The 17,746-nt window shown below is 33.9% G+C and overlaps 1 protein-coding gene across 12 annotated transcripts in view; it reads left to right on the top strand.

The window, feature by feature from the left end:
• Positions 1-17,746, top strand: part of LOC144477313 (uncharacterized) — a 228,750-nt gene that overhangs the window by 43,924 nt on the left and 167,080 nt on the right. Inside the window, exon 3 of one of the 12 annotated variants that reach the window (XM_078194966.1) lies at positions 1,469-1,536. The exons of the other annotated variants lie outside the window; for them this stretch is intronic. Within the exon in view, the coding sequence (XP_078051092.1) occupies positions 1,502-1,536 (35 nt within the window). The 5' untranslated portion in view covers positions 1,469-1,501. The remainder of the gene's footprint in view (positions 1-1,468; positions 1,537-17,746) is intronic. 12 annotated transcript variants of the gene reach the window in all.

Here is a 17,746-nt window from a genome sequence, read left to right as displayed (position 1 = left end):
TTGCAGGATGTCGAGATCCATACATATATATCGCTGACATATTTACTGTCGCGAATTTGCTATTATCAATTTACTGTTTTAATGTTCGTTTTCCCTTTTTCTGAAACAGGTTTGCGTGAAACCTCGTGACGCGCTATGAAGTCATATTAGGCGAAACTTTTTCCTTGTGTTTCATTTATGGACGAATATATTACACCGCGACGAATTTTGCAGACGGTTTACGGCGGAAAGTGGACGCGCAGGATATTATTCACGTTTACGAGTACTTTCAACGAAGTTACTCCTCTATTTATGCTTGTACAGTGTCGGACAAAAGAATGTTCCTCGAAATGTTTCATCGTCTTCTATAATTTAACTGTGCACACGATCGTTCGCATGATTATAATCATGGAAATCATAATTATTTACAATTAGAAATCACAATTATTTATAATTAGAAATCACAATTATTCCCAATTAGAAATGATGATTGTATTGCAGGGAAAAGTGATGAGTTTGTATTAGGTCGTATAACACGAAATGGCGGATTATTCGAAGGGAAAATCTAAATGCTTTCTTTTTTTAATTAAATTAATATTCTGTTAGGGTCTCTGTTGAATTTCAACAAATAGGTTGAATACGAAAATTAATTTAGCAAGTAGTTTAATTTTAAAATTATTCGCAAAGACACGCGATAACTTATTTTGTCTTTTTTAAGCGTCATTGTTTTTAACGAGTTGAATTGTGCCAGTTAACGAAGACATTTTACAAAGAGATTAAAATATAAAAATATAATATAAGAAGTAATCAAAATATTATTTTTTATATAGAAATAAAGATATTTTATATTTTTCTTTAATTAATAAAAGCCGTCCCATAACTAAGTATAATTCTAACAGTCTGGATAAAAAGGTCTTGTTAAAAAGAAATCGCAAAAAGCTTCTTTGGAATTTGTGAGGGATAAGAAACCTGATATTTCGTATTACGCAACCTGATATATAGTTGATCGTAAACTATGTCTTTTTCTTAGATGTGAGATCGAAAAGTAAAGATATTATTGCTGCGCTGCGGATCTCTATGCAGAATAAAAATTATTTAAATTAAGTGCAAGGATCATAAATTAGTTGAAAATTACTTTCTGCTTTTAACAATTATAATAAGTAGTCAATAAAATGTAACAATATCCTCAAGTTTTTCTAACGACCTTATAAATTTATATTTGATTTATATTTGATATTTTCTACTAATTTTTGTTATAAATTACTATCTATTCAATTTTGTTATGAACTAACCTGCAATGATCTGCGAAAATATTCAAACACCTTTTAATTTGTTTCCATACTATCTTTCTTTAGCTTTTTATGTAGGGTGGGATAAATTTTAATCCACCTCAAAAAGTTACTCCTAGTTATACTGCTTAATATTTTATTTAAAGCTTCTCATTTAATGCGACACAATTTTTAACAATCATTTCTCCTTTTTGTTACAGGTAAGAGAACTTGCTGCACTCCGATTCGCAACCATGCTACCATTATTTTTCGGAAACACAACGAAACGGTAATGAGAGATTGTTCATACAAATGTTTATTTTCCTCATACTACTTACCGACACCACATACTACATACTGATACCAAAAGTTGCATTGGCTCACCGTGCAAGCGGTGTGGTTTTTCTAAGAACCGTATTTAAAACAATGACATTCGTCACAATCACGTGTATTAGATTGTAACAGGAGTTCGTCCCACTTCGTTACTTAATTGCGTAACAATGTTTCGCCGATTCATTGACAACTTTACGCCGTCAAATGGGCTACCATAGTTTTTGTGTTTAGGTTTCAGTGATTGTTTAAAAAAAATAAAAGTTTCCAAAATGCCTGGAGATAAAGAAGATGTTCATCATATTTTGCTGTTTTATTAAAAATTCTACTAAAATATATATAATATAATCAAAATTTAATAAAATAAAATTATATAAATAGTATAATAAAATTTTACTATAATAAATTTTTATAAACGATATAATGATCGCATAACGATACGTGATATTGCAGAAATATTAAAAATATTTATCGGCGGTGTCAAAGAGTTTTCGTGATCTTGGACTGATGATAACGGGATGAATTTGTGTCACAATCTAATATACATATGTGCATGTCGAATAAACATTTTACATGTGTTGTCGAACAAATCTTGCTTAGGCTAATTTTTGAACGATTGGTTGGAGAAACATAGAACTGGTATATTAAACGCGATAATAACTGGACTAGAATATTAGAGAATATTTTTATATTCTGTATAACTCTGCCAAATTGTTGAAGAAGAGAAGACATTTTCATTAAGCTTATTTTTCTTACAACTAACTGAAAACATTATCATTTTGCATAAAGATCCGTAGTCTACTAATAATTGTTCAAGAGTTTAAACATTGAGTCTGATTAATTCATTCATCGAAGCGCATACATAAAAATAAGTGAACATTTTTTTTTTTTTCTTAGAGGTTTTACGTCGCATCAGCTGCAAGGCTATTAGCGACCTTCTAAGTGAACATTTGTAGATATCAAGTATAAGGAAAAACAAATAGTAGACATTTTTTTATGAATAATTTACATACTAGACGGTAAATATTGAAAGATATAAATTAAATACAACTGGTATTAACTCCATAGTTCGAGTATTTGCTCCGTTTTAATCAATAAATTTACCGATTTGTCGATATAATACTGATTCTTTCGATATAGTATTGCAAAGTACCGTAATTCTAAATTTACTCATTTTTGTCATAAATACGTAAACCTTGCTGTACATCTGCTCATGAAATTATCTAATATAAGTATCATGCATAGGCATCAGTGGATCGTATTCGACCAATCCCATTAATAGGAAATTAATCTTGTTGATTGGAATGTTACAAAGTGATTTAGTCGATTCGAAACTCATTGATACGATTTCGATGTAGTCCATTCGACTAGTGGCACGACCAGATATTAGATCCAATTTTAATTAACAGTAAACCGACCATGCTTATCAAAATGATCTGTCTCGCGCTTTTTCTGTTAAAATTGTCCCAATTATAAAGACATTCTCGCAGGAAATTACCAAATAAGTAATTCAAGCATTACGGCAGACATGGCGAATAGTTCTACACAAGCTGAATCGTTTAACACCTTCGCCTTAATTTTTCTTGCGAACTACGTGTTGCACAAAAAATGTTCAAACGGAAGTTGTTGTTTGATACAAAGAGCAGTATACGCGACAACAATTAATTTTTTGCTGTTTTACTTTTTCATCTAAATATGAAGGTCGCTTTGAGCTTGTTTTAACTATAATGTGCGACATTTAATCGTGTCATTTGAACGTCTATCAAATAACGAATAGAAAATAATTATTGTGGAAATATTTATGTAATATACAAGAAAAGTGAAGGTAGAAGGATCAACTGACTCACTTAGTACAGTGGCATGCATGATTGTAGACTCGAAGTCACTTTTACATTGTTACTGATATCGAACGGGAAACTTAATAAAATATCGTTTTCGTTTATTTCTACTTTTTATTATTTCTAATATAGCAATATACAAATAGATAGTGTACGTTTCCTTAAGTTCTATTTAAATACACACCGTGTTTCATTTAACAATGTGCACAATTATAAACTTAACGCAACTTCTACATTTCTACTGATACTTAAACAAAAGCAAAACAAAGTATTTGCACATTTCCATTTTCTATTAACTGTGATATAGAACTACGTAAATACGATGTTTTGTTAAATTTTGTTCAAATATCGCGAACAAATGTAAAAGTTATTCTATAATTATTCACACCATTGTATGTCTTGTCATAAAGCAACACACGTGGCTCATTTTAAGTGCTCGTACAGTTTAGCGCTAACGAATGCAGTTTAATTGAAGGATAATCGTGCTGCCTCCTCGAGAATAATATTTCGCGATCGAATCCGTTACGAGAACAGGACAATCGTGGTTTTTGATGGACGGTGTATACCACTGTGTTGCGAGCCCGTGACGCGAGGACGATATTTTTATAAGTTTCGTGGCACTGGTCCAAGCACACCGGACCACCCTCGATTGATTCCGTTTTCAAAATAAAAAGGAAACGTCCGACGTGTTCGAATTTTCGATCACGTAACGGTAACACAATGTCATTGCTAGATTCGTTGCATGTCCCGAGCGAAGTGATATCTATCGCCGATAACGGTAAATATCGATCGTATCGAAATGCTATCGATATTTCGACATGTCAATAACATCGTTAAGATATCGTTAAGACGAATAGACGGGGCGAGGACAGCACGCAAAATAATAATTGCGATAAAATCATTTCAAGTTTTATTGTTCCTGTTAGATTTTTATTGAAAATTATATCTTGTGAATTTCTATTTGATGATGAATTGTTATTCAAAGTAGTCATCGACTATTATCGAAGATCAGCAATGAAGAACTTAGGAAATAGTTCAACATCCAACAAGTTATTTTATTTAATATAATGTAACAACTTGTTTTGAAATAAATATTAAAAATTATTATTTTCTGATAACTATTTAGAAAATTGTAATTCTAAATGATAATTTCAAAATAAATTGTACCATTGCATTAATCGAAATAATTTGTTGGTTCGCGGTTGAGGATTGAAAAAATCATTTAGAAAATAATAATACTATACAATTATATAGTAAATAAATATCGTGTTTTTCTTAGACGTAACTTTTAATATATTCTTAGTATGTTTTAATATCTTCTTGGAATTAATTTCCTTTGAACCAGCTGAGAAAGTTTGCTCTTTCCATTTCTTTTTGCTCTCTCGCTTTTTTCTACTATTCGTAATTTTTATTGTAATATGAGCTTCAATAATGTAATTTTTTCAACTGATTTTTGAAGTACAGTCTTCGTAGTATCGGCAATTGAAAAATAGAAAATGTAAAAGTCTTGCCGTTAAATTCTTCATCACTTTGATTGTAATACATGAATGAGACACAGAAATTCTTTATAAGATAAACAATTTTTAAATAAAAGCTGTGAATGTGGTCACGGTAGGTCAAGCATTAGTAATTCATAGATTATTATATCTTATTATAGTTATTTATTATAGTTATTTATTATATAGTTTTATTTATTATATAGTTATTTATTATCAGATTTGTAATTTTACGAATAGACGGTATATTTCATGCATTTACATCAAGAACGAGCAGATCAAATGCAAAATAATAATATCGTTCGAACAATTTTAAATTATCATTATATTACTGTTAACTCGCTGAAGTCTCGCAATTCCGAAGACAATATATATTTTGCATAAAGATCCGCAGACTAACTTAATTATGCGCGAGTGTACCTATGCATACATAACGAACGTAATGGCAAGTTACACGTACGGCGTTAGCTGCTTCATTAGAAAATAAGAAAGTGCGCGGACGTAGTGATCCCACTTTCTACAGGTTATATCACGAATTACAGTAGGCATAAGGATTTTCGTTATCACAACAGAGTCGCCGAAGATAAATTCGCGCCGGCAGAAGATAACCCGAAGTTAGGACAGTTTTATCGGAACAGGTCCCTCCGCGAACCATCAGGGAGAAACTGACGCATCCACGCGGACATTGTGGGTCAAGGTTCGCGGTGATAGTCGCTTCGCCGAATCGCTTTACCGTGGATACAGCCGGTTGCAGTGAAAATTATACGGAGCAAATGCTAACGCACATTTTTTTCGCGCAACATAACGAGAACTGATAATTATTAACCATCTTAATACCGAACAATGATATATCGTTCTTGGCCACTTTTGAAAAAATATTGTTCTCTTAATATTTGTGCTAAGCAACAATTTTATTTCTTATTTCTTCTTCCTTTTTGAATTTGGTAATTATTAGGTTTTAAATTTATGAGCTTATTAAGTTTATGATAAGCTTATTTGTATGACCTCTATTACCTTTTTAATATTCTTCTATTTTGCTGATCGTAATAAAATTGGGAAGATATAAATAAACGTGAGAATTGATTTTATTTGTAAAATTTAAAAATTTAAATTGTAAAATTTAAATTCTCTACGTCATTTGTATGAAATTTAAATTAGATAAATGTATATTTCGTTATTTACTAACACGAATAAGTAGATGTTCTTAAATTCGTCTAATAACACTATAGGTTTGTACATCCGTCTATGTTTCTTGTAAATGCATAAAATCCGCAGTCTACTAATCACCGTTTAACCCTTTTAGTGCCGGACGACGATATATCGTCGTTTGGTACACTTGCCAGAAGTGCCAACGACGATATATCGTCGTGCGTGTAATAACGCCTTATTCTTCGCATTGCGAGACAACTTTATCTGTTAATAAATTTATAAATGATCTAATTTGATTGTAAATAATCAAATTTCGTTGACAAAGAATTTGTAAACCGATTTGGGTCTGACATTTTACACATTCTATACCGGAGTGTGCTGGGACCCTGTTTACGCTGGAGTGATAAGATGGACAGATGGACTAAAAATTAAATGTTACATATTTGCAATAGCTAGATAACCAAATAGCAATATTTGTGCTAGTAAAATTTTGTTTCAGCAATGTAGTAGTACCTATACCAATTGCTTGTCTTGCAGCAGATAAAATCCGTTTATCGCCCGCACTATGCAATCGATCTCTTCTTTTATTTTTGTTATGTAATATTGTTTATCTTGTTGCATAATAGCAAAATATATTTAGATGTTACATAAATGCAAAATATATACTTCATAACAATTGGTCTATATAGAATTATGATGAAAAGATGGCTTCTTGTATGCGCAAATACGTTTTGAAAGAGAGAACTCAACGTTTACTTTTTCTTATGGAGACTTTTACCTTTGTTATTTATATAATTTTGAACGAGTAAAGAAAAACTAGTGTCATTGTTTTGTTCTCTGTTTCATCCTTAGTATACTGCTTTTGGAATCATGTAAATATTGTTTCCCGTTTGGTTTTTATGATTATTTTCCCAAACCCTAGTAAAACTGTGAAATTCGGCCGGTTATTCTCGCATAGGCACCTCTTTTTCGTCCGGCACTAAAAGGGTTAAATCGTAGCTCAAAGATACTCGTATCACCCATTAATTTTTTTTTATCAAAATTTCATGACAGTAATATTTATTGAAACTTCTTGAAAATTATATGGGCAGTGGTGGTGGTGGCTATTAAATCTTCCACTCGGAAAATGAACTTCCTGATTCTTTACGACTAGACTACGGCTTTTATGCATTGATAACAAAAATGCGTAAATGAAATATGAAACGTTAGAAAGATTTAAATTAATTGAAAGTACCGTTGTATTATTTTCAAACCGTTAGAATCATTAACACTCACGTGGCGGACCTTTCTCACAGAAATGTAACTGTATATGTCTCGGTACACTATTATTCACTTCTTATTTCATTTAACAACTTTTAAATAAAAATAATATGCGATAATAGTATTCCGCTTTGTAAGGGAGAATGCACGATATAAAAATCTAAGATGTAGCTTTACGAATGTTTATCGGATGCCACGAACTGCAATAAAAATTATATAAAGTTTAAAAAATAATTTCATGAATAATTATTGGAAAGCGTTTATTTGTAATAATATTCACATTAACCATAAAAGTTGAACGAAAATTCTTATTAAAAAACTACATTCGCGGAGCATTAAGATTAGCTGTATTACTATATGAAACTACCAAGCACATATTTTACTAATGTTTATTATAACGTATGTCCAACGAAATAAATCAATTGAGTAGATTTCCGATAAATGAATCTTCATAATTTCAGTAATCGTAAATTAGAAAATCCGGTACACGTAACCTTGCTACTTAGCGTTAAAAATCGAATTACATTTTACAATTAATTATCGAGGACTTGTACAGGTGTATGTTATTTTGCAAACAATTGTTCGGGGCGTATCCGATCACCGAGCCTCTACTAGAATAGAATGGCTCGAGGACCGGTGAAAATACGAACAGTGAACCACGCCGTATGTAAATTGACTTTTATGGCAGGATTTTACTAACGTGTCGAACAGACATTGCGTAACCCAGCGACTGTGACGAAATAGAAATGTTCCTGTGCGTTAATAATTAGCACTTACAATCACGCTCACATTTCTAAGTTCCCTTCTTAGTGGCCATTGTTAGATCGTTCGTAATAATTACGTCAGGTTGGTCGGTTGCCTGCTTCTTCACGCGGCAGTCTGCCGTGCGTTGATTATGCGTCTATACCGAAGTGAAAGAGATATTTGCACATTCAATTTTTTCGCGATGACCTTGTGCGACAGAGCAACGCGTACATAGAATACAAAGTTTTCGCTGTTTCTTTCTGCGACTAAAGTAACACGATTGTTTAGCAATCTTAGGTATTTGTTGTATCAGAGTTGGGTAGTTTTGAAACAATATTTCTATATTTATATTTTTATTATTTACCTTTTATTTTTATTTATATTTATATTTTTATTATTTACCTTCTATTTTTATTTATATTTATATTTTTATTATTTACCTTCTATTTTTATTTATATTTTGATTATTTATTTATTATTTGTATAGGATTGTAACATGTACACATGTTCGATATTACTCAACATTAGCTTCTAAAACCTCACCGAACATTGCTTAAAGGCATTATAAAATTGTGAAATTCTTCTTGTCAGCGTTCTTCTTGCAAATAGTAGACATTAGAGAAAAAATAAAAGACGATGAAGTTGTATCGCATTTAGAAGCATAGAAATGAACCTTAAATTTTAAAAAGAATGTTATGCATTCCTTGTGTCGTAGAAAAGAATGTACGAAAACGAATGATGGCATTCAAGGTCACGCAAGGTCAGATCACCTGTTTCAAACAACAATTAGCTTCGTTAATTTTAGCTATATTCTTTTAACTATATCCTTTATAAATTTGAAAAAGAATCGATTTTTTGAAAAAGTTTATACTACAATACCCCTTTAAAAATTCCTATTAAAAATCTATTCGACGGAAAGTCTCCGAATTTTGTCTCGACGCCTCCTGTATTCGGTCTCGTAAAACTTTCACTTGGTTACAAAAGTGAATTATGCGTTATGCAACCCGTGGGAAAGCATTAATCTGCGAACTTAGGTTCGCGATCGTAATCGAATGTTTGAAAATAAATCAATTTCAGTGCGTGTCTCTTGCGTTACAATGTGCCTGCATGTATCTGTCATAAGTCTAAAAAATGACGACTTCGGATGACCTTCGCTGGAATTACTCTTGTGAAACCTACTTTAATACACATAAGCGACACGACTGCCTCGGTATACTCCATCACAACGATGGATGAGCTACTTGCAGCTGCGGGTCGCGTATGCTTCAACAATCTTGTACGCAATAATATTATAATAACAATTTGTAACCGAATTGTATTATACAAGTGTTTTATTAGTTTTATTACAGAGCAATATCTCTGTTATCGTTGATGGCATCAAAAAAATTCAATTTGAATAAAGGAACATGCTGGAAATTTGTTGTGCTGGAAATCATTTTGTTTAAAAATCATATTTGTCAAGATTTCTAGGTCGTCGACGTTTTCTTTCTAAATGATACCGAATGAAGATGATCTAAATTTTTTCATTCATCTTTTACTTTGTTATGTCGAAAATATCAAAACATACAGTATCTTTCATTTTATTGGGTTCCAACAATGTATAATAGGTACGTTTATCAAATACATTTACATTGCAATGCGTGCTGCGTACGGTAGAAAATTTCTCGAAGTTAACAAATATTTTCACGCAACTCCCGAACGATAAACTGAAATATTTCTTTAGACGTTGAACATAATTTCTGAAAATAAACATATTATCGTTCGATGATCTGATAAATCGAACGCTGTAACATTATATCCGTTGCACGAGTACGAACATTAGCATTGAATTACAATTACAAATTTGATTTCGCTCGTAGCACCCTAAAAAGAGCGCACGTCCCTTGGCGCTATCTTAATGAGACAGCATTTTTTTCCCTTTCCAACAAGCGTGTTCGATAAAGTCGAACAAATTGATAGCTGCGCGAGATATTATAAACGACGAGCGTACTATAAAAAGAAACGATTTTACGCGAATTTATTACAGAAACTTGAGAGCGGTGATTATAAAATAAAATAAATATTTGTCGGAAAAAGAGAGCATCGTGGTCCACAACGGTCGGTATACATTTTTCGTTGATTAATCGCTGAATATGCAACAAATTGTAGAAAAAAAGGAGCATGTGCTCAGAGATCTCCGACGTAGCCAGTTTATTAATGTGTAACGTTTAAATTATACGAGAAGTTATTTAGAGCTTATTGTAAGACATTGGTTACAGAGAAAGAAAGAGAGAGAGAGAGAGAGAGAGAGAGAGAGAGAGAGAGAGAAGTCACACGTATAGTCCCTTCCAAAAGTCATTCACGAAAAATTAAGTTAGTTTGAGAAACCGATTGGAAATTGTTCTAATCTCTTCAATTTATCTTAAAGTTAATTATATGAAACTGTAACAAATACACACACACACTTTTATATATATCTATGTATATATTTTGTACATTGCAATAAAATTAAAGTCAATATTATAAAAGAAAATTAAATTTTCTTTTCGCTCATATATCCACTACGTGTTTTAATTACTTCTCAGACAATCTCTGACATCCGTTTTATTAGTTTGTCTATGATTTCTAATCTTAATTCATGCATTTCGTTGAAAAACATATCGTACGAAATGAACTCAGCATACGTTTTCAATGAACAAATTGCAATAAATGCGTAAAATAATTGCATAAGTTACGAACACTTCTACCTTAATGTGTACTTCCGTTAATACAATGTTGTAAACCATAATATTAACCATGAAACGTTATTTAAATTCAATGAACAAAATGCAATAAATGCGCAAAGTAATTGCATAAGTCACAAGTATTCTACCTTAATGTGTACTTTCGTTAATACGATGTTGTATAACTTAATACTAAGCATGTAACGTTATTTAAATTAAATGAGAAATTACAATTTGTAGTAAATCAGCAGGTATCACAATACTTCTTGAGGGGGGTGTACCTTGCGTCCAGAATCGCTTAAAGCAACCTTCGTGTTCGATAAGATCTGGCTTTCAAAAAAATGAAATATATTACAATACAGGTATACGTACGACTTCCTGTCGCTAATGACCATATGCAGTTGATAAGACTGAAATTCTTCAATAACGCGAAATATTTCACCTTAATCAGCGAACAGTGTATGCCTAATAGTCAGCGACAATTAGACTATGATTGATCGCAGCCGAAACGTGTTTCTACATTATAAATATAATATTTCGTATTACTTTGTAGCTCGATGCTGCGACGTTCCATTTGTTAATGTTCCAATTGTTTCATTTCTCCAAGTAGAAATATCAGCGTATATCTATGTATAAGTTATATAATAGTTTATATAATAAGCAAAAAATTACAGCATAAATATACAAATATATTTACAGTTTCAGTTATTTTCATTTTCTATGCATTCTATTATTTTTATTTTTAGTTATTGGTTTACACTTAGCAAGTATGTTTGTTTATGAGAGTATACCTGATAAAAAATACTTGAGTTTTATTTTATTTAAAATGACATCATAAACAAACTATCCATACGATATGACACTACAGAAGAGTGTGAGTAATATAATCGTGATTCAAGAATCAAAAATTATCGAGTTTTAGAATTATCGAGCAAACGATTAAAAAAAGCTACAGCTCTCAAAGTGGTAAAATTATGAATTACGAATTTAAGAACATTGTAATAAAACAACTCCATTTCGATAACACTAGCAATTAAATAGCGATTTGTAAATAATCATTATAACAAACCTGATGATACTTAACGCTAAATCTACAGTGTTTAATATTTCTTCTACCAAAATTGTTCAAGGTATAAAGATTGTTTCGTAAGAAACGATTAAATAAACTTATTATTACTATTAAACGTAACGAGAAGTTTAAATAAATTCGGTCTTGTTATCCGTATAAAGCAACGTACGTTATTCGGTTTCACTGCTTCTAGATTCAGCATTAAGTGTTCGAATAGGTCATCCAGTATACATTGTATACGTTGACCAACACGCGATCAAGTATTTAATAAACAATAAAGCCCCGACGATAACGTGCGCGATAGTCGATCGTAAAGTGATTTCCGAACAGGAGCACAGTTTCATCACTTTATGGTAGGATAAATGCGAGCGTACTTCCGTCGCGAAGATTCGCAGACATCGATTAGATGTGCATCGTGAATGGAATGACTCGTAAAGCGGTGCACACGAAGCGTATCATAAATTTCGCAGAGATTCGACAAGATTTGCCAGTCGTTCCGACAAAAAAAAAAGAACGTTGCCTCTTCTCCCGGAGTCCGACTTCCCATTCTTCTCTCCTCTTGTCTCTTCTTTTTCTTCCCGTTGGCCCTTTTTTTTTGGTTCTTTTCCGGCGACTCGGTGCAGCATAGCGCAAGATAATTTTTGGCAAAAAATCAATTCGTCAACTTTATAATTTATGGAAGAAATGTTTCTCCTTCTGCATCAATAATCCTACGAAACTTCGGTAACCAGAATATTACTTTTGTTAGATAAATCTGTAATTAAATTCATACATTGACCTAGATACGCAAGCAAAGGGTTAATCGCGAAGATGCACTAGCGCGTAATGTACAGAAATAACAAAAAGGAATGTTTATTACAGGTAGAGAAAAATTACCCCGCGAGAAAACCTGGTAAATAGCTCAAGAATCACGTGACATAATCTGCTTTGGCTGCGAAACCCCTGACGTTTATTAACCCTTTCCAGTCGAGTGGCGATTTCAAAGCGCTATTAAGACTAGTTGTCACGTTACAAAACTAATTTTCTTAATCGAATTATCTTTATATTCAACGAACTGTTATTTAACATTTATTTAAGCGTAACTGTTGCACGATTCACAGCATACAATGTCATATGCATAAAATGCGCCGGGTTATACAAAATGGGAATACCGTGGTTCTGAAAAAGTATGTAATAGTTTGCGTTAATTTTGCGTCGAGTGCGAATGATCGACGCGTACCGCGTAGCCATTGGAAAGAAGCTCGATTCACGCAGACCATCGGACACCCATTCACACTTGACACGCGCGCCTCGACGCCCGGCGAAGCTGACGAGTTTCCTGAGATGCATCCTGGCGGCGGCGCCAGGCTGGCGCATGCACACGGACACGTTCCTCAAGGCGCCACCGTCCAAGAATTTAATTAGTGACATCCTCTTTCGCTCCGAAACTAGAGTCGGCGGCTTTATCCATCTCCTGGCGGTTTTCGAGGTGCCCGCGCTTGTTGCCACGAGCCGTAAAGCCGCGCCGCGAGCCACGAGTCGCCGATGACTATCCGCGCAGAGTCGGCATACCGTCGCGAAACCAGCATGGAAATGAAAAATTTTTACCAACTCTCCAGAACGCTGGATAAACGAGGACCCCGAATGCCTTTCGGATTAATATCCCGACGAATTGAGGCCTCTCCCTAGCAAAACCCCCCCGAGAATTCTACTCGTCGGGGGACCGAAACCGACAGGTTTGTTTCTCGTTATCGCGGAGACAAACACGGTCGTTTCGGCGACGTAGCCGCAATTTACATTGCACGGCTCCTTTCGTGGAAAGTTTCGCTGCCGAAATTAAAGCACCTACCGTTTTATACGATATTTTCGGTTTCTGTGAACGGGATAGGAATTAAGTATCTAGTGAATGAACATTTAAGCTGAACGTTTGCTGAAATGAATATTTAAAAATCGTTATCTCATTCATTGAATGATATCATCGAATGCGAGCTGGCTCAGGGAAGCATTGTTATGAATGCACCTCTTTTCTTTCTTTTTATTATAAGAAAACTAAAGGACTTGTTTAGGTTTCTATGTGAATATTGGTTTTAAACTTATTAGTACTGTGTTTTTTATTCAGTGTATATAGCATATTATATATATTATTTATTTATTTAATATTTTATATATATAATATATAGTATTATTTTATATTATATACTGATCTTAAATTATATAAATCTTTACATTTGTGCGTTGATGTCACATTATAGAATTTTATGACAAAACAGTCTATTTAATAAAAAGGAGCTGAAAGAAGTTAACAGAAATTTCTTGATTTCTTAATTAAAAAATTAAAGACAGTATGCAAAAACAGTTTATAACATCTTTTCTGTCGAATATTTCATTTACCGCATTACACATTTGTAATATTTTTAGCAACAACATTTATAATTTATCTTGTTGAATAACTATGATAAGAGAAGAATAAAAGCGTCAACATTCTTGAAGAAATACGCTAAAATAAATGTGTTCTCTCTAAGAATATTTATTCTAGATCGAATAACTCTGATATGAACACAATAATAATTGAATTAATATTTACAAGATGGTATCAATTTATTTGTTAACTTAATCGACATTAAAAAATTGTCGATAAAATAGAACAAATTAATTGTCTACATCCGCTACAGATATTTCATTAGTACATTCGACATGCACAAGATGGTATAAATTTATTTATTAACTTAATCGACATTAAAAAATTGTCGATAAAACGGAGCAAATTAATTATCTACATCCGTTACAGGTGTTACGTTAGTACAGTCGACGTGTGTCGGCAAAGCTGCGCGAACAATGTCAAAAGTAAATAAAAGGAAAAAGTATTTCCACGAAGCGGATCGATGAAACCAGCTTTGAGAAGAAACCGTAAGAAGCTGCGCGAAGGCAGCTAAAACGATTTAGTCTGTTACGACTGTAGAGCAGCACCTCGGCATTTACGCTATACCCTCATAGAAAATAAGTAGGGTGCAAACCGCTGCCATGAGTGGACGAGTCGGATAAATTGCACGGTCGGCTTGTAATCGGTTCACTCGGTTAAGGTGATTATTGAAGGATCTCGTGCTCGGTTCTTGTTGCTGGCACTAGGGACGTTTGCTGTTGGCACATGTTACAGCTACAATATAAGCATTTATGTAGAGATGGACATTAAGAAACCCATAAACCGGACAGTGGCCGGATGCGTAAAGGAAACAGCTTTCCAGTAGCGTAACCACCACGAAGAACGCCGGAAACGCCATTGATTCGTCATCGATCACGCTAGAAAGCATTCAGAAACAATGAAAAATATTTTTTTTATCAAAATCACATATTTCGGCTGAATTTTTTTTTTTTTTTGTACAGTAACTTTTAAATCGCTCTTATACTTTGCAACGAACGCGGACAGTGTTCACGTCGCGAAGTGATCCGCAATGTATTAGGTTGGTGCATATGAAATATCGGATTTTTAAGTGATTTTAAGATCCTCAAAAGCTATTGATTTAATCAAAATGTCTGTCTTCAAGAAATTCTGATTTTTCGTATCAATAAACTATAGTATGGAATTTTTCAGACTGTCTCCATTTACATACTGTTTAGCCCATAAAAACTACGCATACGCCGTAGAAAACAATTGCGAAATTAAATGAAGTATAATATAAAATTTTATAAAATATAGATCTTTCGCCAAACACCGACTTTCACTATTTTAAACATTTAGGACAGTTTTTACGGGCTAAATAGTATATAAATGAAAACAGTCTGAAATATTCCATATCAGAACCTATTAATTCTAAAGATCAGAATTTGTTTAAGACAGGCATTTCTGTATTGAAATCTCGTTGAAAAAGGTGTAGTAAAATAAATGGGTTTATATTTCGATTAAATCAACAGCTTTTGAAAAAAGATATACAATTTTATATATTTACTTCAACATCCGACATTTCATATGCACCAACCTAATAATTATCAGAGCCTTATCGATCCGTGGCAGAAAGCGAGTCGGAATCGAGATCGAACGATCGATTTAGATGATTCAATCGTGTGCCATTCAAACCGATCGACTCCAAATGAAATAATCCCGACGACGGCTGTGGCCACGATCGGTTCCGTTGATTCCGTAAGCCGGAATCTAACGAATGATTTCCTCCTCCCGCTTCGTTCAGCAGTCTCGTTCCGCCGTCTCGTTCTGGACTCGTATACCGGTTCTCTCGACGTGCTGGATTTTTTCAAATAATCGCGGCCACGATCCCGAACGGTGGCGATGCCAGGCGATGGTGGTGGTGGTGGTGGTGTGTTACGAGCCTGAATAAAGCGTGAACCGCATCGTGTACACTTCGTCAAAGAGTAAACCGTTGGAAGGACGTTCATTCTTCTCGTTTAATGCAGATACGCTTAAGCCGTTCCTATGTACGAGCGTATGTTGCGTCACTGTGCGAATAGAAAACCCGAGGGGTGCTGCTGGACCATTCAGCCGAGATTCCGGTGCCTTGGGAACATTTTGTTCGAACGTTTCTAGCGGCTAGGAAAAAGCACCATAGTACCTACGGTCTCTCGCGATTAAAGTCACAATTCCATTATGCTTACTCTTCCTCCTCCTACTCTTCTTATCTTCCTCTCTTTCTCTCTCTCTCTCTCTCTCTCTCTCTCTCTCTCTTTCTCTTTCTCTCTTTCCTTCTCGTGACTGGCTCATTGTTCTACCCTGATTTATGACGTCGTGCGTTCGTTCGATCACTTCTGCCGTGTTTCCGGATCTTTCGCGTGTGAACTAGCTCACATCGACCGCCATTGTCCAACATTCGAATAAATATCCCTTAAATTAACGATTATACAGAGCGTCAATAACCTTCCTCCACCGTTCCATAATTTACCGCAATGTTCGATCGACTCTTCAAGAATTGTGACTCTGACCACAGAAAGGGTATTTGTGGCATGTTATTTCATATTAGTTTATACAAGTGACAGTAAGACGTTTGTCCTGATTTTTAAGGGTCGTTAATTTAATATTTGTCCCAAGTGTATTGAATAAATGACTCGTAAATGTACAGTAACGTGAATAATTATAGGTTTTTACTTAAATTTATTTTGTTTAATTCCGCAAAATAATTTTAAAGATCCTCGTTATAGATTTATTAACTTTTTCGACTGTTTATAGCGTGACAGCAATTTATTTGATTGAATTTCCGTAGATTCAGTAGGTGACGATTAAAACCACACTGGGCCAAAATAACCCAGTAACCGCCGACCGAGCGTTCAAAACCGATAATGATAATTTCACTGCGAAAGGACATACTTATTTATCGTATCGGACGTACACATACGCATATGCATAATACGCGAGGTGCTAAAACTACACCAGCGAAAATAAAGCGGACGACCTAGCGGCAAGTTACGTGCGAAGCATTAACGGCCGTTAATGGTTTATTGAAGTTATACGATTTTCATTAGGCACGAGTAAATTATACGATTTGTCAGCTTTGTGTTCGCCGATGTTTCTTTATTATTCCTAATACCGGCGCGATAGCTTCGAGCAAAAGAAAAGGGACGGGAGAAAAGGAAATGGGAGACACGTCAAAGGTAAACGTCGTTACTGCCGCTACCAGTCATTGTTAAATTCTCCATTGAATTAATTTATTTTGCGCGCGAACAAACGTTACGATTTACGGCCGTTGCGGCATGCGATAAGACAAAGGTGCTTTTATGATATTTTATTTTTATCTAGAATGCCATTGTGAAAGAAACGAATATTTATCTTCAAATTTTCGAAGCCGTGTCAAATTCATTTTACGTTCCTCAACCATTGTTATACACGTCGCGAAACAATTTCGTAGAGTGCGCAATGACTTCAAACGGCTGTCACATTTACAGTATTTATTATTTTGAATTAAAAAAAAATTATTGACTATTCTCCAAATGT

Source organism: Augochlora pura, chromosome 11, assembly GCF_028453695.1.
Source record: "Augochlora pura isolate Apur16 chromosome 11, APUR_v2.2.1, whole genome shotgun sequence".
NCBI lineage: Eukaryota > Metazoa > Arthropoda > Insecta > Hymenoptera > Halictidae > Augochlora > Augochlora pura.
Note: the sequence above shows the minus strand (reverse complement) of the source record. Positions and strands in the feature narration are given on the sequence as shown.